The sequence below is a fragment of the Puma concolor genome, chromosome E3, assembly GCF_028749965.1.
Source record: "Puma concolor isolate L17-30 chromosome E3, mPumCon1.1.hap2, whole genome shotgun sequence".
Lineage (NCBI taxonomy): Eukaryota > Metazoa > Chordata > Mammalia > Carnivora > Felidae > Puma > Puma concolor.
The window spans coordinates 30,499,602-30,522,314 of record NC_141682.1 but is presented as its reverse complement, the minus strand read 5'-3'; the positions used below and the strand labels follow the sequence as shown (position 1 = coordinate 30,522,314).

The 22,713-nt window shown below is 44.9% G+C and overlaps 1 protein-coding gene across 3 annotated transcripts in view; it reads right to left on the bottom strand.

Moving 5' to 3' along the window:
* PARN (poly(A)-specific ribonuclease) overlaps window positions 1-22,713 on the bottom strand; it is a 169,052-nt gene that overhangs the window by 111,510 nt on the left and 34,829 nt on the right. For all 3 annotated transcript variants that reach the window (XM_086691173.1, XM_086691171.1, XM_086691172.1), the window contains 4 exons: window positions 21,801-21,843; window positions 20,737-20,812; window positions 18,178-18,288; window positions 17,789-17,858 (listed from right to left, as the gene is read on the bottom strand). In XM_086691173.1, the coding sequence (XP_086547299.1) occupies window positions 17,789-17,858; window positions 18,178-18,288; window positions 20,737-20,812; window positions 21,801-21,843 (300 nt within the window). The remainder of the gene's footprint in view (window positions 1-17,788; window positions 17,859-18,177; window positions 18,289-20,736; window positions 20,813-21,800; window positions 21,844-22,713) is intronic.

Here is a 22,713-nt window from a genome sequence, read left to right as displayed (position 1 = left end):
TTCTAGATGCCGCGAAACAAAGTTTACCCTTGTGGGCGTCTGTCAGATTTTTAGTGTTCTCCAATGATTCATGATGCTGTTTATCTCGGCTTTCAAACACGTCTGGAAAGATCCAACAGTAAAGCACAGCAAATTCCAAGGTCTTTTGCTCATCAGACGAGGTAACTTCAGCTCAGCCTCTTTAATGGGCTACTGTGCACAATGTTTTTATCTCTAAAGTTTCCCATATGCTGCATAGCACTCACGAAAAGCCATCTGCCCATATCCTTTCCAGCCCAGGGCAGTATGACATTGGGACCTAGACTACGTGAGGAGGCTTGCTAGTCACTGAAGAAGCTCATTCCAGGTATAAAACTTCTTAGCAGCCCAGAACCTTGAGTTCTAATCAAAATGGGGTTCCCCAGACCAGCCGTATCAGTACCACCTGGGGACCTGTTAGAAAGGCAAATCCCCGGGCCCTACCGAAGACCTACCGACTCAGAAACTCTACAGACTGAGAACCACCAAGTTGAGAGAACAGGAAAAGAGCGTGTTCAATCTCATGCTAATTGCCATTAATGATGATTCAGTAATCAACCAGCATAAGAAGGACCAAGAAGCTGTGCCAACGGCTCCAAAAAAGCATCAGTCTTAATGATGTGTGTACATTAAATGAGTCTGGCTTAGAAAAACACAGAACTACCAAAACAAAAACCAAGGAAGCAATGACATAAGTCTTCCACCACTCCCTGAGACCAGGAGGTCAACTGTGACCAGCAACTAGCTTCTCTGCAAGAGCTAAACTGCGGGGACATTATTGCTGACAACTGTGGTTCTCATTTTTTAGAAAGGCGCAAAAAGATCACTAATATGACTCTCTTGCCAACTTAAGGCAAAAGTCCCCCCGGTTCTGTGAATTGGCTACAGATGAACACCTCTAGCATCACGCGTTAAACTTCAGCACTGACGCGGCACCGAAGATTGGCCAACACTTGGCGTGAGTAACATGCCCGACACACGGAATCAGACACCTCTAACCTTATCGAAATTCTCTGACCTCACCAGCAAGTGTCAGACTCTGACTCTGGCAACCACAAAGCACACTGGGCTGCTCAAAGAAGTACACTTAGATTAAAGGTTATTCTTTGATGACACGACAGCTTGCCTTGGACTATGGCTTCTCTGAACCATCATTCCCTAGTTGTCTGGTGAATAAAAACGGATTGCCAAGCTGATGCCAGTGTTAACCCATTTTGTGCAGCTAAGCTCAAGAAAACAAAGACAGCAGGGGCGCCTGCATGGCTCAATCAGTTAAGTATCTGACTTCGGCTCAGGTCATGATCTCAGGGTTCGTGGGTTCAAGCCCCACATCAGGCCCTGTGCTAACAACAGCTCAGAGCCTGGAACTTGTTTCTGTGCTAACAGCTCAGAGCCTGGAACTTGCTTCAGATTCCGTATCTCCCCCTCTCTCTGTCCCTCCCCTGCTCATTGTCTATCTCTCAAAAATCAACGTTAAAACATTTTTTGTTTTAATTCTTGCTAAAGAAAACAAAGACCTGGGCAGGGGCACCTGGGTGGCCCAGTCGGTTGTGTGTCCAACTTCAGCTCAGGTCATGATCTCATGGGTTTATGAGTTCAAGCCCAGCATCGGGCTCTGTGCTGACAGCTCAGAGCCTGGAGCCTGCTTTGGATTCTGTGTCTCCCCTTCTCTCTCTGCCCACCCCCCCCACCTCAGAAATAAAATAAATAAATATTAGAAAGAAAGAAAGAAAGAAAGAAAGAAAGAAAGAAAGAAAGAAAGAAAGAAAACAAAGAGGGCAAAAGTGATATTCAAAAATGCACGCAAGAAGTCCCAAAGGTGATTCAGGAATACTATTCACTAGAGGCTCAAATCTCGGGGAACTGAAAAGATCATTACAGTTCTTTGAAATTCTGCATAACCATAACTATGTATAAGATCAGCGATTCTATTTGGAAATGAAAGAAAATATTTAATTCTGCTCCCACAGTAACATGCTTTCCAGGGCTAAATCCAAAGGTAGAGAAAGAAAGCAAATCAGAGCGGTGTGTCGATGGCCACTTTAAGAAGCAACTTGGCAGGGGGGTGCCTGGGTGGCTCAGTGGGTTAAGCGTCTGACTTCGGCTCAGGTCATGATGTCATGGTTTATGGGTCTGAGCACCACGTCGGGCTCTGTGCTGACAGCTAGGAGCCTGGAGCCTTCTTCGGATTCTGTGTCACCCTCTCTTTCTGCCCTTCCCCCACTCACACTCCACCTCTCTCAAAAAAAAAAAAAAAAAGCAACTGGCAAAAAATGGTCATGCCCATCACAGTGCAGGGGACGTGGTGACTGACAAGAGGCCCAAACATGAAGGTTAGGTTGTAAGAGGGCCATGATACATCCACCGACGAACCACTGAAAGCCATCTACGTGATGCTGGCCACTGGCTTGAATATCTTTTGGAAATCCATTACTGTATTTTTTTAAGTTACAAAATTATAAAACGAGTACCATCTCAATCAGTAAATGAATCATACTGATCTCAATTAGTAAATGAAACAGACACAGAAAACACACTGCTGAGACATGCTCTAAAGTGAGGGGATTTTTTTTTTTTTTTTTGGCTGGTGGAATTATGAGTGGGTATTTTGTGTTTCAATGAGACAAAAAAACATGAAGCACAAAGTGCCTGGCCAGAAAGACAAAACGTATTGTTGTATGTTTACCCTATCTCATCTGGTGTCTGCGGGACAGGCAGATAAGTACCAGTCTCATCAGACCAGGAAGGAAGAAGGTTCTTCCAAGTTCACTGGCTTCCCTTTGGCCGCCACGGGAGCAGAGACAGGACTCGGGCCCAAAGTTTCTCACTACCAGCTCTACAGTAATGCCCACCCGCCTCTGCTGGGTACCCCTCTCACGTGTGGCTTGTAACCTGAGCTGTTTCCAAAGCCTCGATGTGAAATGCTGAGGCTGGAGCCCCAGCAGGAACAAACAGGGACGAGTCACGTTTTTAGTCCTCAGTCGTTACCCAAGCCCCAGGTGAAGCAAGAGCTTCAGACACAAGGTCCCAGAAACATTTTTTTGGTAATGCTCTAATGGCCGATTAAATTATAACCAAGCCCAGGCACATAATGAGGCTGCCGTTTGAGCAAGAGCTGCGGGGAGGCTGAAATTTCAAGGCAATGGGAAGGACAGGCTGCAAGGAAAGCCAGGCTGTCAACAGACAAAAAGGACAACCTTCTGGGGCTCCTGGGTGGCGCAGCTGGTTAAGCGTCTGACTCTCGGTTTCTGCTCAGGCCATGATCTCATGGTTTGTGGGTTCAGAGCCTGGCGTCAGGCTCTGTGCAAAGCATGCTCGGGATTCTCTCTCTCTTTCTCTCTCTCTCTCTCTCTGCCCCTCTCCCACTCGCACACACACTCTCTCTCTCAAAATAAATAATATAATCTTCAAAGAAAAGAAAAGGACAATCTTCCCCTGTTTGCAATGCAGGAAGAACTGCTACCATGGGCTGCCTGGGCCTCGGGCTTCCCAGGCTTCCCAGGCACAGCTGCCCCCACGCGCGGTGATCGCCCTCAGGAAAACTCTCCAACCGGCACATCCCAGCCTGGGAGACCTATAGGCGCCTGAATACGAGAGTCTGCCTCCTGTAACATCAGAGTTGTACACATAACACCCAGGTCTGAATGATCTAGAAGGATCTCTAATGTTATGGCATGTCTGAATAAAGTACAACAGTGCTCATCTGATCCCTGCCCCCACCCCCCACCACCCCAACAAAAAGAAAAACCTTTAGCCCCCGAACGCCTTGCTCTTCTTCCTAGAAACGCAGGATTTCATTCGATGAGTTAAACATTTGCGTTCGCTCAAGTGCTTTCTTCCAGACTGCGCTTCTGTTCCTAAGAAGCTTTGTCTCAGAAAAGAGCTTTCCAAGTAAAACTGCATTCCCCTCACACCACTGAAGACTGGGATACAGAGATGTGGAGTAAAATCTAATCTCTACACAATGTGAGCAGTGAATTAATTTGAGGCTCGCCCCACGTCCTGAGCCTTCCAAAGGAAAACTGCAACCTTTAACGGCGGCCAGCTCTCCTGTACTTGCAAACGGTCTCGGTATTTCCTTCAGGGCACAGCGGGAAAAGCACTTCATGAGAACCCTGTACGCAAGGGCTCATCATTATACATATTTATGTGCCATAAAAAACTAATCTCATCATCCAGGGTAGGAAGCATGCAGACATCTCTCACAAAACAAGCTCATTTATTTTGCTCGCTAAAGCTCTCGTGCAAAATACGAAGACATCCGCGGGCTGGAAGGGACTGGCTGTGGCATCAGTTATTTTAATTTCACTCGGGCAGGAGGCACCCAATTCTCCATCTATAGTCACTTGATGTTTTGACAAATAGAGCGTTACCCGACATCTGTCCTGAAGCCAACTCATGGCCTTTCTTAAACAGATACAACACTAGAAACAAGGAAGGGGGGTGAGAGCAGCAGCTCATGTGAACAGTCCCCACCAAATGAACCGTATCAAATGGCATCACATAAAAACGTTAAACTAAGCATTATACAAAGAAGTCACGCGTACGGCCTATGGAAGGGTGGACTGTAAAATGTCACAGGAAACTAGTCCCGCAGAACCCAGGGGTCAAAGTCAACATCTCTTATGATCACTGCTCAGGCCAAACCCCAAAAGAAAAGGAAACCCTTCAAAGATACTGGCACCGTCTCTTACAAAAATGAGCAAACCACCACAGAACTGAATCTTTAGAAACCGCGTGCTGTGGAGGAAGAAACCATTCTTGGGCGAGAACAGACCTGGGTCATCCCCGACTCTGCCATTTCTGAGACCCTCGGCAGACAGTCTTAGCCTTAAAATGCAGACATGACTGGGGGGCCTGGGGGGCCGTCAGTTGAACATCCGACTCGTGATTTTGGCTCAGGTCATGATCTTAGGGTTGTAAGCACTGGGCTCCATGTTGGGTGTGGGGCCTGCTTAAGATTCTCTCTCTTCCTCTCTCTCTGTCTCCACCCTTCCCCCACTTGTGAGCTCTCTCTAAATAAATTAATTAAAAAAATAAAATGCGGACATGATTGGAGCACCTGGCTGGTTCAGTCAGTACAGCATGTGACTCTTAATCTTGGTGTTGTTGTGAGTTTGAGTCCCACTTTGGGTGGAAAGATTACTTAAAAGTAAGAACTCAAGGGGCGCCTGGGGGTTCAGCCAGTGAAGCGTCCGACTTCAGCTTGGGTCCTGATCTCGTGGTCCATGAGTTCGAGCCCCACATCAGGCTCTGTGCTGACAGCTCGGAGCCTGGAGCCTGCCTCGGATTCTGTGTCTCCGTCTCTCTCTGCCCTCCCCTACTCACACTCTGTCTCTCAAAAATGAATAAACGTTAAAAAATTTTTTTTAAAATTAAGAACTTAAAGTGGGGACATTATTATTTACCTCTGAGCATTGCTGGAAGCAATTAGAGCGAATGTGAATAAATGATGTAGGGAACTCACCGAAGAGTGGAAGGTGTTCAACAGAGAAGATTTTGGGGTAGCCACTATCAGATATTAGGTACACTGGTGACCCTCGAATTGTACGAATGAAATGTTACATAGTCTTAAAAATAACCACCACCTGGTTTTTCCTTGCTAAAGCAAGGCGAGGAGTACCTAAGAATGCTGACTTTACTACTAACAGCCTATAGTGAGCTGAATGGTGGTCTCCAAAAAGACACACACTCTAATCCCGGTACCCGTCAATGTTGCCTTATATGGAAAAAGGGTCCCAACAGATGTAATTAATCATTGTTAAGCCTCTTGAGAACATTATCCTGGATTATTACCCAAGTGGGCCCTAAATGCCAGCCCAAGGGTCCTTCTGCAAGAGAGGCAAAGGGAGAACACACACACACACACACACACACACACAGAGGAAGCCACAATGTAACCATGGAGGCAGAGAGTGGAGAGATGTGCCCAGAAGCCAAGGACTGCCAGCAGCCACCGAAAGCTAGAACAGGCAAGGGACGTATCCTTCCCCAGAGCCTCTGGAGGAAATGCAGCCCTGCCGACAGCTCGATTTCAAACTTCTGGCCTCCAGGCCAGAAGGGAATAGGGAATAAATTCCTCTTGTCTAAAGCCACAAAGCTTGCTGTGATTTGTTACAGCAGCAACAGGAAAACTAATACAATACCCTTCTGTGGAAGAGGGAGCTGCTTACATACCTACCTGGGGGTTGGTTGATTTTTTTACCTCTACAAGTGATATGTTTATCGTAAGGATAAACAAGTTATTAAGCCGGGGGAAATGTAGTTTAAAGTAAGGAGAGCCAACACAAGGTTGGCACGGCCCAGCAGGTGCACAGCCGCCGTAGGGCCCGCGGGGCTGACAACACAAGAAGAGGTGTGTGTGGTGTGCCCCTTACGTTTTCTTCAAAAGCAGCCTTTTGATAAAGCCACAGACACATCTCAGCTGATCTCCAGCAATCAAGACAGCAAGGTCAAAATTAGACAAGGAGATACTAACTTGAGGCGAGCCCTCTCTTCCCTGAAGAAGTCATGGAAACAACCACAGGGTCCCCGTCTTAAGCCAGACTAAAGGCCTGAGAAGAATTTAATGTGCCCGAGACTCAGCAGTTTTCTACCTTCCTGAAAACCAACGTACTTAAGAATTTCTGGGGTGATCAAACCAAGTCAATTCTTGGAGATTCTTTCTATCCTAGTAACTCGGGGAACCAAAAGTGAAGCAAACATGACTCGGGTTTAAATAAAGGGCTTTGGGGGCATCTGGGGGGCTCAGTCAGTTAAGCGTCCAACTCCCGATTTCAGCTCAGGTTATAATTTCCCGGTTCATGGGATCGAGCCCCAAGTTGGGCTCTGCACTGACAACACGTAGTCTCCTTGGGATTCTCTCTCCTCCCCACCCCCCCCCCCCGCCGCCCCTTCTCTCGCTTGTGCATGTGTGCTCTCTCTCTCTCAAAATAAATAAACATTTTTTATATATTAAAAAATTAATAAACAAAGGGCTTTGGTTAAGGCATGTGAGGATAAAATACATCCTGTGTACTAGAGTAAAACACATTCTGGAAGCTAGGGAGAAACCGGCTCTAATCCTTCTGGAATCTGGGAGGCTGCTCTAAGCATTTGCAGTGCTGCGATTTTACTCCTCATGGTGCCAGACTCCAAGATTTGCACAAATTGGAAAAGTTGAAAATGGACTCTTTTTTTAAGTTTTTTTCTTTTATTTATTTAAGTAATCTCTATACCTAACATGGGCCTCAAACTCATGACCCTAAGATCAAGCATCACATGCTCTTCCGAATGAACCAGCCAGGCGCCCCCCAGACTCCATTTTTTTTTTAAGTTTATTTATGTATTTTGAGAGAGAGAGAAAGCATGAGCAGGCGAGGGGCAGAGAGACAGCAGAGAGCAAGAATGAAGCAGGCTCTGCACTGTCAGCGTGAAGCCCGACGTGGGGCTCGAACTCATGAACGGTGAGATCATGACCCGAGCCAGAGTCAGACGCTTAACCCCCTGAGCCACCCGGGCGCCCCCTGGACTCCTACTGCTTGGCTCTTCATGACGAAAAGGTCACCTCCACAATAGCACCACAGTCCCCTTCTACTCAGTTCAGAATGAGTGATGGACTCTGCTCCCTGTCCCTGGTGCAAAATCCAGTTTTGGAAGAAGGTGAGGGGCAGAGAACATGACCCCTTCATGCCAGCACTGCGAATACGGAATTAAAGGACAACCGCTACATGTTTTTGGGGAAACCAGCCCACTGGACACGAAGGGTCCCACGATCACCACTGCCACGGCCTGCCTCCGTCCCGCCTCCCTGACCTCCTCGGCTCCGGCATCACCGGAGGCTGCTGGGGCAAGAGACGCACACACGGCACAGCTGCTCCCGGTGGCGGACGAACGGAGGACACCGTGTGCCTCACTTGGCTGCCTCGCCGGCCTCGTAAGTCTCCACACACGCGAGCGTGACCGGCACACGGGCAGAGTCTCCGGTTCCCATTCACGACCCAACCTCGCAGCAAGACCTTTTTCACTCCAACGCGAAGACAGGCGGCACTCTCTGAGCAGATCCCGGGCTGCTGTCGTCTAGAGAAAGGTTTTCATGGACATCGTGCACCTCGGCCCCAAGACAACTCAGCGACGCACACACAGCCTGCTTGCTTTATCTACCACTGCCCCTGCTACCAGGAAAAACGAGAATCACGTTCCCTTCTTGGAGGTTCACTTCGGTCAAAGTCACAGCGACAACCGCACTCTGTGTGCCCACGACAGGCCGCATGCCGCACTGAGCGGCCTCGCCGATGCCGCGGTGCAGCTACAGGTCGACCCGACCAGGACGAAGTTTATTAACCCCGTTTCCCAGACGCAGAAGCCCAGCGGCGCAAAGGATGACTGTCCCAGCAGCGTGGCGGGATGGCCCAGCCTGAGGCCTCTGCTCCGCTCGTCAGGCTTCCGCAGACCTGCCAACAAGCAACCCTCGGCCGAGGTACTCGCACAACGTCGCATCCACCGATCTCGAGGTGCGTGTGTCTCAGAAGTGACCGAAACAGAAGACACCAAACAAATGGGAAAGAAAGATGCCCCAGGTGTTTGCAAAGTGTAATCTGTTCTAACAGATTAAAATCTCACTGAAGCAATGAGGTGCTCAAAAAGGAACAGCTCACGAAAAGGAAAAAATTTATAAAGACAAAAAAGTAGATCAGAAGAAGGTCCCAGGAGCTGAGGGGAGGCAGGGGTGAGGAGTTATTGCTTAATGGTTACAGAGTTGCTATTTGGGGTGAGGAAAAAGCTCTGAAAATATAGGATGATGGTTGCACCAAACTGTGAATGTCCTTAATGCCACTGAATTGTACACTTAAAAACGTGTGTTTAAAACAGCAAATTGGATGTTACACATATTTTACAATAATTTAAAAGAAGTAACAATGTCATATACCAAAAACCAGTGGATTGTATGATTTATTTACTTTTTTTAACATTTATTTCTTTTTGAGAGAGGAAGAGAGAGAGCATGAGCAGGGGAGGGGCAGACAGAGGGGGAGACACAAAATCCAAAGCAGGCTCCAGGGTCTGAGCTGTGAGCAAAGAGCCTGATGCAGGGCTTGAACCTATGAACTGCAAGATCATGACCTGAGCCGAAGTCAGACGTTCAACCGACTGAGCTACCCAGGCGCCCTGGATCGGACACTTTAAATGGGTGGATTATATGGTGTGTGAATTTACATCCCAATAAAGCTGTTAAAAAAAAATAAAAAGAAACAGCTTCCCACAGGTCACTAAGTAAATGCTATCTCTTTCCTCTCTTCTCCCAGTAAAAATCCACACCTGGAAATGCTACACAGCACAAAGGCTGAGAAACAACCACAGGCCTCAAAGGACAAAAGCAATAAGGAAAAGAAGAAAACACATTCAGGTCCTCTCCCTGGACACCACTCAGTTACAGGCGGCCTTTCCTCCTCGCCTTCCCTTTGCTGATCAAGGCTCGTAAATGAATAGAGAACCGTACTTTCAGGGTGTGGGCAGCACAGGAGGGATGATCGTAAGGTGTCTTCTATGAAAGTCAAACAGCCCTGTGTGTGCTTCTGGAAGCTGGTCAGAGAAGCACATCCTCCTCCAGGTATAAATGTCCCCACGGCAGCGTAGCAGCCCCAGGCTGACCGGGCACCACGATTTGCCAGCCACTGTCCATTTTACACACATTCTCTCATTCTACGCTCACTACAGGCCTATCAAATGGGCAGGAACGTTCTCCGTTGACAGATGAGGAAGCTGAGGCACAGAGAGGGTAAGTAACTTGCCCAAGGTGGCACAGGTTTAAGAAATGGGACTGGGATTCAAATTCAAACCCAGGTACCTGACCACAAAGACCACAAGTGCACTGTGCTACCACCCGATATCCCAAAATGAAACAATTCTACTAGAGGAGTTAAACAAGTCTTTTAAAATTTGAGAAGCAAATGGAACCAATTATGCAGACTGTTGTGACAGCCCCAGCCATGCCTTACCAATGGTACAAACTGTGTTGTAACTCTCACTTATGTTGGGACGTCAGAAGTCTCATGGTGGGGGAAATCACTGTAACGCTTCTAAGGACAGACTTAATTTATACTCGACCGGAACAGTCAGTAAAGACACATTTGACCCATCAGCCAGGATGCTAAAAACTGAGAGCCAACACAGGGAATCAGAACAGAGCAGGCTCGTCCTCCTGTTATTCCAGCACCTTCTGTATGAGGGAGGGACCACCAGGAAGAGGATAAGCAATCACCTGGCAGGTGATTGGGTAGCACTCTCGAGAGACAAGCAGGGTCTGCACTTCCGAACACTTGTGCCCACGGACAACTCACGAGTGATCCAGCACTCCACGCTGCTCCGTACGAATGGCAGTTGCTAGCAAATGGGGCAAATGAGCGTGGCTCTCCCCGTGGTCAGTGAAAGGGCTGGACAAAAAGGACATATTTTGTTTTCCTACAGTCCTTCAGTTCTGAATCTCTCTGATGTTAAGTGTGATGCACACGCATATATTACAAGGGAAAAAACGATGGCACAAAACAGACACTCAGATCAGTGGAACAGAATAGAGAACCCAGAAATGGGCCCACAAACGTATGGCCAACTCATCTTTGAAAAAGCAGGAAAGAATATCCCCTGGAATAAAGACTGTCTCTTCAGCAAGTGGTGCTGGGAAAACTGGACAGCGACATGCAGAAGAATGAACCTGGACCACTTTCTTACACCAGACACAAAAACTCAAAATGGATAAAAGACCTAAACGAAAGACAGGAAGCCATCAATATCCTCAAGAAGAAAGCAGGCAAAAACCTCTTTGACCTCAGCCACAGAAACTTCTTACTCAACATGTCTCTGGAGGCAAGGGAAACAAAAGCCAAAATGAACTATTGGGACCTCATCAAAATAAAAAGCTTCTGCACAGTGAAGGAAACAATCAGCAAAACTAAAAGGCAACCGACGGAGTGGGAGAAGATATTTGCAAACGACATATCAGATAAAGGGTTACTATCCAAAATCTATGGAGAACTTCTCAAACTCAACACTCAAAAAACAAAGAATCCAGTGAAGAAATGGGCAAGAGACATGAATAGACACTTCTCCAAAAAAGACATCCAGATGGCCAACTGACACATGAAAAAGATGCTTAACATCACTCATCACCAGTGAAATACAAATCAAAACCACAATGAGATACCACCTCACACCCGTCAGAAGGGCTCACATCAAAAACTCAGGCAACAACAGATATTGGTGAGGATGCGGGAGAAAGAGAATCTCTTGCATTGTTGGTGGGAATGCAAGCTGGTGCAGCCGCTCTGGAAAAGTGTACGAAGCCTCCTCAAAAAATTAAAAATAGAACTATCCTACAACCCAGCAATTGCACTATTAGCTATTTATCCAAGGGATACAGGGATGCTGTTTCGAAGGGGGACGTGCACCCCAATGTTTATAGCAGCACTGTCAACAATAGCCAAAGTATGGAAAGAGCCCAAATGTCCATCGATGGATGAATGGATAAAGAAGATGTGGGGGCGCCCGAGAGGCTCAGTCGGTTAAGCTCAGTCCGACTTCGGCTCAGGTAGTGATCTCGCGGTCCATGAGTTCGAGCCCCGCGTCCGGCTCTGTGCTGACCGCTCAGAGCCTGGAGCCTGTTTCAGATTCTGTGCCTCCCTCTCTCTGACCCTCCTCCCCTGTTCATGCTCTGTCTCTCTCTGTCTCAAAAATAAATAAACGTTAAAAAAAAAAATTAGGGGCGCCTGGGTGGCGCAGTCGGTTAAGCGTCCGACTTCAGCCAGGTCAAGATCTCACGGTCCGTGAGTTCGAGCGCCGCGTCAGGCTCTGGGCTGATGGCTCAGAGCCTGGAGCCTGTTTCCGATTCTGTGTCTCCCTCTCTCTCTGCCCCTCCCCCGTTCATGCTCTGTCTCTCTCTGTCCCAAAAATAAAAAAAAATAAAAAAAATAAAATTAAAAAAAAAAAAAAAAGAAGAAGATGTGGGGTGCCTGGGTGGCTCAGTCAGCTAAGCGTCCGACTTTAGCTCAGGTAATGATCTCATAGCTCCTGAGTTTGAGCCCCACGTCGGGCTCTGTGCTGACAGCTTGGAGCCTGGAACCTGCTTCGGATTCTGTGTCTCCCTCTCTCCCTGCCCCTAACCCACTCACCTTCTATCTCTGTCTCTCTCAAAAATAAATAAACATTAAAAAAAAATTTTAAAGATATATAGACATAGATATAGATATAGATATATAGATATATATACATAAATACATACATACACACACAATGAGTGTTACTCGGCAATCAGAAAGAATGGAATCTTGTCATTTGCAACTATGTGGATGAACTAGAGGATATTACGCTAAGCGAAATTAAAGACAAATATCATATGACTTCACTCATGTGAGGACTTTAAGACACAGAACAGATGAACACAAGGGAAGGGAAGCAAAAATAATATAAAAACAGGAAGGGGGAAAAACATAACAGACTCAAACATGGAGAATAAACAGAGGGTTACTAGAGGGGCTGTGGGAGGGGTGATGGGCTAAATGAGTAAGGGGCATTAAGGAATCTTAAGGAATCTTAAAGGAATCATTAAGGAATCTTAAACTCCTGAAATCGTGATTGCACTATATGCTAAGTAATTTGGATGTAAATTAAAGAAATAAAATTAAATAAATAAGTAGAATAAAATAAAATAATGAATAGAGGTTTTAAACAAAAGGAAAAAAAAACAACTTGCGGCGAGCACGTGATTGCTTTCCACAGAGGAAATGGGAAAAAACACAGTGTGTTTTATTTCAGGCATCATAATGACCCCTCCCCCTCTACGCTAATCACGTTTACTGGTACCTACACAACCTTTTGCAAAAACTGCTGTATTCATCTGACTAACAGAACTTTAATATAAATGCTCCAAACCAAAGCAAACTTGCTTCCGCCATGGACCAATCTGAAACACTTCCTCACCACCTGATTTCTCACATGCAAACACTAAAAGGTGGGTACAAGCAAGAGTGAACACTTTCCTGGGGCACCCGGGTGGCTCAGTCGGTTAAGTGTCCGACTTTCTCAGGTCATGACCTCATGGTTTATGAGTTCGAGCCCCGCGTCGGGCTCCGTGCTGCCAGCTCAGAGCCCGGAGCCCGCTTCAGATTCTCTGTCTCCTTCTCTCTCCGCCCCTTCCCCACTCCCACTGTCTCTCTCTCAAAAGTGAATAAACATTCAAAAAAAAAAAAAAAAAGAGCAAACACTTTCCATGTGCTCTAATTTTATATCCACATGATAACCAACTTTCTCCTTTATCATGAAACCATTAACACAAAACACATCCACCACCGCATCTCCTTTTCAGATCCCCCAGCGTGCTAAATTCTCTTACGCTTCAAGAAAGGAAAATAATAAATATTAGGCAATGAACTTTAACACCTCATGCAATCTTGGTAACTTCTATGGGAGATGAATAGTTTTATCCCCAATTTACAGGGGAGGAAACAATTTGCCCAAGAGCCTATCATTCCTTCTTCTGGCTTGTCCTCACCTCGAGTGTAGGGACAAAATCCAGCAATGTCATCCCAGGAAGGCCTAGATTTCTAGAGGAATCCTGTTCCTACTCAGGACACTTGGGTCAAGAACAAGACGGCCATCCTCTACAGCAAACTGCAGGCAAGTCTTCCTTTTTAATTCCCTTACTTGCAGAGATTAGCCAAAATAAAAGATTTGCTCATTTCCTTCCTCCTTCTAAGAAATGAGGTCCATAGAAAACAACCTTCCCAAAAACCTTCAGAAAAGGTTATCAAGCGAGAGTTCAACGTGCCTTGCAGACACAGATGACTATTAACAAAACCTAAGGCAAAAGCCTGATATTGTGCCTTCCGTGGTATGAAAAGAAGTGAAAGCAGAGAGTATTTTTAGCTCTTTCCAGCCTAAAAGGATTTGACCAAAGGATCTTCTCGAAGTTTGGTTTTCCACGCATTGATCAAAACTGACCAACGTTCTAAAAGGAGGTGAATCACTTCCTGCCCAGAGAGCCTACAACATAAACGAAGGGCACACTCCACACAGCCAATCAGCAGCAGCGGTCTGATGCGGACTGCCACTGCTCTACTCCTTTAGGACTTTCCTTCGATTTCCAACAAAGGAAGGAGAAATGTAGGAGGTGCCCGGGACCATGAAAGAGACAAAATGGCAGCATGCAAAATCCTCACAGGACGATCTTCCAAATATGGCTCAGAAAGCACCTCACGCTTCATTCCGTCTCCGCAGACCTCTCCAATGCCAGCTGTCTCAGGGAGCTCCCGATAGCTCTCAATAAAAACTTCCCAAGAAGGCATAACTAATGTAGCCAAATGCTAATTCCGAATAATGCAGAAATAGGTGCAGTTTATTTCCCCCTCAAGGTTTACTTTTTAAACATAAATCTGGCGAGAGAGGAACAAAACGTTCTCTGCATATGTAGGCAGTTAGATTTCCATCCAAATTTATGTTAGGACTGTGCAATATTTAGTTAAGCTCACGCTGAGAAAAGCCTGGTGCCAAACAAATAAACTCTCAGAAAAACTTACAGATTTTTCTAAAATCAACCACTTGAGGGAATGCTGATGGCCATTTCTGGATGTTTCTCTACAAGGGTATCTTGAAAAAAATGGCAAAATCAAGGTTAATGTCATAAATCAAACATGCATGGAAGTTAAGAATGAGGTCACTAACACAGAAAGAGATGTTCAAAGAAGCAAGTGCTTTTCCCACTTTCTAAATGGGTTGAGAAGGGATGACCGCATTTCATAATGTATGTAAATATAACGTCACTACTTTGTACACCTGAAACTAACACAACGTTGCATACCAATTATTTTTCAAAGAAAAATGGATGACTGTACTTGACCATGCTATTCCAATACACAATAAAAATAGTTCCTATTTTGCATTTCAAATCCTGCTGGACTTTTTTTCCTTCAAAGACGAAGAAAATATTCTTCCTTTACAGATGGGGGGGGGGAAATGGAGCAAAAAATCAAGAATTTTCAGTGCAATATCACAGGAGGATTCCTAAATCCTCAACCATTTTTGCTATGCAGCGAGGTTTCAGGAAAAAAATATAAATGAACATTCCAAATTTAAACTGAAACTGTCCTTGGGGCATCTAGGTGGCGCAGTCAGTTAAGTGACCAACTTCAGCTCAGGTCATGATCTCATGTTTCGTGAGTTCAAGCCCCACGTCAGGCTCTGTGCTGACAGCTCAAGGCCTGGAGCCTGCTTCGGGTTCTATGTCTCCCTCTCTCTCTGCTCCTCCCCCACTCACGCTTGTGCGTAGACGCATGCTCTCGCTCTCTCTCTCTCTCTCTCAAAATAAATACATACACGTAAAAAAATTTTTAATGAAATTGTCCAGTTCTCTTGAGTAATAGCCTTGCATATTATCAGCAATAACAAATTCCTCTAGAAATATATCAAGTCTTTGTTAAATTTCTTAAAGCTAATTTTGATTGCTCTTCATGTCGGTCACGCAGATTACTGATAAACTAGATGCAGCCTATTATCAAACCCAATTTGTATCCATCACCTGATTTTATAAGGACTTGATGTTAGTGGAGAAGCAGGATCATTGTTTTAAATATTTAAAAATGAGTAAATATGGGGGTGCCTTAATTTTTGCTCAGGTCGTGACCTCACGGTTCCTGGGATCAAGCCCTGCATGGGGTTCTGTGCTGACACCTGACAGTGTGGAGCTGCTTATAATTCTCTCTCCCCCTCTCTCTCTCTGCTCTTCCCCCACCCTCACGCAGGCTCTCTCTCTCTCAAAACAAACATTTAAAAATTAAAAATACCCGCGTCGGGCTCTGTGCTGACAGCTCAGAGCCCGGGACCTGCTTCGGATTCTGTGTCTCCCTCTCTCTCTGACCCTCGCCCATTCAGGCTCTGTCTCTCTCTGTCTCAAAAATAAATAAACGTTTAAAAAAAATTTTTTTTAATAAAAAATAAAAAATAAACTGATTTTTAAAATTATATTAAAAAAATGAGTAAACATGTCCCAGTTGAAAAATATCACTGAACAATGAACTTAACATCCTGCACATAAAAATGCAAGGAATGGCCATGACCCAAACAATATTTAAGGTCACCTGCACACTCCATGGTCTATGACTTAAGCTGCCCTTTCAACGATTTACAAAGATAAACACAACCCCCAAAATAAAAGTTAAGAGCTAAGAATATTCTGTTTTTCCCATAAGGAATTGGATAGACAGCAAGGGCTCAACTGTTAGCAGAATTAATTTTCCATAAAAAAAGAAATTAAACTGTGTACATTAGCATGATGCACACTGAATAATGTATAGAATTGCTGAATCACTATAGTATACACCTGAAACCAACATGACACTGTATGTTAACTATACTGGAATTAAAATTAAAAACTTAATTAAAAATTTCAACTTGATTTTCAATATATACTACATTGCTTCCCATTCCTCTCTGAAAGACGTTTTGACAGTCAAACACAGTAGAAGGCCACCTGGGTGGCTCAGTCGGTTGAGCATCTGACTCGTGATTTCGGCTCAGGTCATGATCTCACAGTCACGGCAGTGAACCCTGTGCTGGGCTCCACGCTGAATGTGGTGCCTGCTTAAGATTCTCTTTCCCCCTCGTCCCTCCCCCCACCATCCTCGTTCTCAAAATAAAAAAAATAAAAAAAAAAATCAAACACATTTACCTCTGAACTTTCAGATAAAAGAAGATTTAAAAATCAGAAGCCACAGTGTGATAAAATTTACTAACTCAGACTACACAAATTCCAAACCTGTAGGAATCCAGATGTTTGCAATTAACATCTGTCTCTGCAGCATGTCACTTAAGTACAAGCACTGCGATACTAGCATTTATAGAGACATCCAAAGGAGATGGTGTTCTCACTGAAAGAATTGTAAAGTGCTGTGTATAATGTGAGGAAATGATGTAACCAACCCAACGCTCAAACAGTTCTTTCTCCCAGTGGGAATGACCGATGTGGGCTGCCTCATTCTTTCTGGCTCACCCAGAATCTCCTAGAACAAATTCTGTTAAGAAAGCAGGGGTAAAGAAGGCTTAGGGCTCTGGCACAGAGCCCGACTGTGGCCGGCCTGAGGGTCACATCCATAACTTTAGTCTCAACGATGCCAAGAAAGCACAAGCCACACTTTGAAGTCATCATCTCGAGAGTCTTTGAAAATGCTCTGAACTTTGACGTCTCCCTAAATCACACAGACTTCTTCCAACTGTAAGTACGTGAGCAAGCTTTTTACTTCATTGAATCCACGCAGATGAAAGCTCAGGATGAAATGACAATCAAGACACTTCTCCATAGATTATCTTAAAAGCCATTTGTGTAACCAACATCTCCTTAGAAAGAATTTTAATGAGATAATAATGCAAGTATAAATAATAACCTCACGTGTAAAGTATGTTAGCAGTGTTAGGTCCAACTGTGTATACATACACACACACACACACACACACACACACACTCTCTCTCTCTCTCTCTCTCTCTCTCTGAGTCTCCCTTAAAGGCAATTCAAATGCCAAAACCACCAGTTCTTCGTCTTGGAAGAGACCCATTACTTTTGGCAGTGTTTTCTTTCTTTCTTTTTAAGCCAATGTACTTAATAAATTATTTCCCAGAAGGTCAATTTCTGTTTTCAAAAAAACACGTGAGTCACTAGAGATGAGAAATCCTTTATGTAAAAATGCACAAGAGCTCCCAATCACCCTGACATCATGAGAGAACATGGCCACTGGGGCTCTGCTTACTTACTTGTTAAAAAAAGGTTCAATGAGTTTTGATCTGGCAGACACATGAATTTTTGGAGGGCTAAGAAAAGAACCTAATGAAGAAAAAAAGCAGAGTGTTACACACGGTCAAGGAGACAGAGCCTGAAAGTTCAGACGACAGCCTATGTCAATCAACTCTCCCGTTCAGAAGGGTCAGAGGCACTCGTAAGGGCCAAGCGCCAGGCGCCACACCAGTTAAGTGTCAACGGGTCTTCCTTGTGCACTCTCCACGCCCTACCGCAAAGCCCTCCCACTCTGACCTCCAACCGCCCCCCCACTTCTACCTGGGAAAGTGGGCCCCACGTAAAGGGCAGACAGGCAAGATCCGCCCCCGACCGTGGTGTGTTTGGAGGAAACAGGTCTAGTGAGTACCTAGGTAGTTCGCCATGGAGAGGAAGCACAGCCCTGTGATATAAGCGTCATAGCCTGCCTCGTGGAGTTGCTCAGTAGCTGTGTCGTAACTTGGAAAACCTTCTGCACTTTCTAAAGAGAAAAAAAAACAAAGGGTTTTCCCAAGGACATCACACATCATGAAGACTAGTAGGCACGCTACCCTACCACATCCAAATTGCACTGGTATGCTGTATAAATATCCCAGACAAGCAGGAAAAGTCTATCTACTTCTTCATTCTCTCCACACAAGACCTTGCAATATGAGAAAAAAGGGTCACTGAACATGAGAACTTGGGTCTAGACTGGAGAAATGCCTCAGTTACATCATCAGAGACCCAGCCACAGGCCTCCCGATTGCACACGGGCGGGTGCTATTTACGATCATGTATAACTTGCTCTATGACAATGACCTGTCTTCTGCCCGCTTTCTGAGGTCACGAGGAATTTCTTCCCTGATGATAGAGAGACGTAATCGGTATTTCAGTCATGACTAAGAGCATGGATTTGTGGGTCCCGCCGTCTGAGTTTAAATCCTGGCTCCACCATTTATTTGCTATGTGATCTTAGGCAAGTCGCTTCACCTCGGGGCCTCCACTTTGGCAGGATGGAGATGAAAACCTCCCTCATTAGGCTTTTGTGAGGATCAAACGACCTAATGTCAGTAAAGCTCTCACATCGTGCCTGGCACGTGGTAAATGCCTGGTAACTGTCATCCATCAATACCCCAGGTAACCCTCCCAGGAGGCAAAAGACGCCACTCGACATTGGCAACTCTGCCAATGATCAGCACTGCCCTCTGCCACATTTCCAAACGTATGGATCTAAAGATGACGGTACAACTAACTCCCAAACTGGATCAGAACGTGTGATCATGCTGCCCATGGAGGGGCGCTTGGGTGGCACCGTCAGTTAAGCGTCCGACTTTGGCTCAGGTCATGATCTCACGGTTCGTGAGTTCGAGCCCCACGTCGGGCTCTGTGCGGAGAGTTCAGAGCCTGGAGCCTGCTTCGGATTCTGTGTCTCCCTCTCTCTCTGACCCTCCCCTGCTCACGCTCTGTATCTCTCACTCTCTCTCAAAAATAAATAAAACATTAAACAACATTAAAGAAAAATGCTGCCCATCAAATACGGGGCCACTTCTTAGGAGAGACCGCTTTACGCGATTCTTACGTCACACTGATCAATGCACAGATGCTGAGCGCAGTGTCTGGGAAGAGTAACCTGCTTTAGAGTAAATTCTCTGCCACGTCCCAGAATATTACACAGAAAGAATAGGGTAAAACTCTAACTCTTTAAAAAAAAACAAAAAACAAAAACAAAAACAAACAAACAAAAAAACAACTATCACTCATAAATATTTCCTAGCACCATTCTGGAAATGAGTATCAAAATGCTGCAACAAAACCAAAAGCATGAATGGAAATTAACAACAAAAAGACTGTGACTGTTCTTTTTTTTTTTTTCTTTCTTAAAAGAGAGATCGTGACCTGAGCCAAAGTCCGAGGCTTAACAGACTGAGCCACCCAGGCGCCCCTAGACTGTGAATGTTCTTAAGTCAACATAAGGGTCTTTAAGCAAGAATTTTTTTAACCTCTGTATTAAATATTAGACATTAAGCTTTAAAAAAAATCTGTTAACATGACGCCAAGTAGGTAAGAGGCTCTACTCTACCATCAACTGAAACACACATTTATTTCCAAAATCAATGATTTCCATCATAGTGTTAGACAAAAAGGTCTAGGCTTTCCTCCCTCACCCTCCCTCCTTTTCTTAATTCCTTTTTTGGACTATTACCCAGAAAGGGAAACAAATGGCTGTAATCTTGGCTGCTTTAGTACCTTCCATTGTCAATTTCTGAACCATTAGTCCAATTATCAATGTCTTCAGAAGTTTCCAGACTACAGCTAATGGAATGCCAATTATGGTATCAGCAGCAAAATGAGGCGAACGGGAACCAAGGAAGGAACACGTGGCTTGGGTAGGGCCCTACCTGGGTAGGGGCCATGACCAGACATGGTAAAACATCTCTGCCCTGAGAAACATCCCTCCCTACTTCTGGTGTTCCTCGCTGCTGCCCTTCCATAGCTTGGCCACCAATGACGGGAGGCAAAGGTGGAGACCCTCCTTCCTAGACCCCCAGTTCTTGGGCTTTCCTGAGACAAAAAGTGTGTTTCCATTCGACCCCTGGCAATTAAGCACCAACTCTTTGTCTCTGCTTAAACAATGCCCCATAGAAAAGATAGATACATCAAGTTTTGGGAGAATTCCAAGCATTAAGAAATAAAAGCCCTGAAGCTTTAATTGCTAAACTTCTCAATGCAAGGCTACCTGACTGATTAACCTAAAATAGATGTAGGATTATGAGACCAGCTTTGTTCAGAAAGCATAAGTCAACACAGGGCAGGAGCAAGGCAACTCAGCCAAGATCCACAAATGTACACGGCTGGTTTCCAGAGCAACTTCTCCTTCCTTGTGTGATATACGTCAGTAATGATCACAAGGGCCTTGGGCACTATCAGGATCACTTTATATTCTTACCAACTTTAGGAGGGTTGAAAGGTGTCTCTTTTAACCGCTTTTCCAGTTCTGCAAGAGATGTGTTGTTAATGATATCCTACAAACCAGAAAAGCAGAGAATTATGTATGAGCTTAAATCATCTCAGTACAACTTACAGCAGAGATTCACTGAATGTCAGAACCCCCCCCAAAAAAACAAACAAACAAAAAACAAAAACAAAAAACAAACAAAAAAAAAAAACAAAAAAAACCCAGTATCTAGTACTGCCCCCTTGTGTTCTCTGAAGAAACATAAGAGTCATCATTCACTCAATGTGAAAGACAGCCAAGTGTCATTTTCACCATGCTTGGTAAGTATCACCACATGAAAGGTTTTTAAGTCATGTTAAGTACCTACAGAACTTGGGCCAGAAACCTATACAGTTCTGGCATTCATTTTGCTCAGTTATATAAAGTTACTTCACAAAACAGCAGACAACTATACTTTTACCTGAATTTTCCTGATTAGAAAATAGAACCAAAATATACAAAATCAGCAAAATAATGAAGTGTGTGAATGTGTAACCTATTAAAAAATGCATTATACACACACACACACACACACACACACACACACACACACACACACATTTTTAGTAGGCTCTATGCCCAACATGAGGCTTGAACTCACAACCCCAAGAACAAGAATCACATGCTCTACTGACTGAGCCAGCCAAGCGCACTCCCTCAAAAAAACACATTATATATTTTAACATTAAAAACGTTTATATTGGGGCGCCTGGGTGGCGCAGTCGGTTAAGCGTCCGACTTCAGCCAGGTCACGATCTCGCGGTTCGTGAATTCGAGCCCCGCGTCAGGCTCTGGGCTGATGGCTCGGAGCCTGGAGCCTGTTTCCGATTCTGTGTCTCCCTCTCTCTCTGCCCCTCCCCCGTTCATGCTCTGTCTCTCTCTGTCCCCAAAATAAATAAACGTTGAAAAAAAAAAAATTAAAAAAAAATAAATAGACCAGAATTTCAAGCTCCTAGTGGCAATTCGAAACACATCAAAACATAGCTTATCAGTGATAGCTCAAATTTTAAAAATACCTTAAAAGGTTGTGTGCTGGCCATCAATTTTGTATCCAAGAGTCTAAAAACAAAAGAATTTTCAATAAGGCAAACGGTCCAAAACGAATGTTACTCAAATGAAAAGCCTACTGTCCTAAAAGCCGACAGGAGAATTAAACACGTGAGCCATTTTGACATAGGGCCGGCATCTCCACATCAGACTGGGACTCCGTCCTCTCAACCCCTCTTCATCACGAGACTACGGGACTCCACCACACTCAGAGCACAGCTCTAGATTTGCTTGGACCCCGAGAGGGTGTGGGCTATGTCAGTCTCAAGGAGAAAGCAAAGATCTTCCCAAGTTTTTACATGGTTCAAATATGGTTGCAGGTCTAACACCCACCCCCCCGCCCCCCAACACCATTACCAACTGCTGTCCTACCCAGATTTGTACAAAATAAACTCGTGGAAGGAAAAATCTGCATTTGTTAGTTTCATGGTATTCTTGTTATTTGTTAGAATTCGGTTTCAGAGATTAGAATAAGGAAAAAAGAGAAAAAAAGGAGAGAGACACTAATATGAAAACGCTGTCTCTTTTGACATAAATGTGAACAGTGTAGGTAACAGGACAGAATTAGCCCAGAGAGAAGAATGACGGCTCTGCTACCATGCCCATCCCTCTTCAGACTTGTCCTCACACACAGACCCTCGCTTTGGAGGCTCCACATGGCTGACATGGGACCTGTGACACTAACAGGTAAACTCAGAGTTGAGGGAAAAAATCTCTAGCCAGAAAGTTCTTGACAAACTACAGAATACTCTCAACTGGACACCTGACAAGGACAAGGCAGGTTCAACGTATCAGAGAGACAAGAGCCAATCCAAGAAGTCTCCACCGGTTTTTCAGACCGCAGGGTGTGGGACAAGAAGAAATAAATTGCCGTCTATTTTC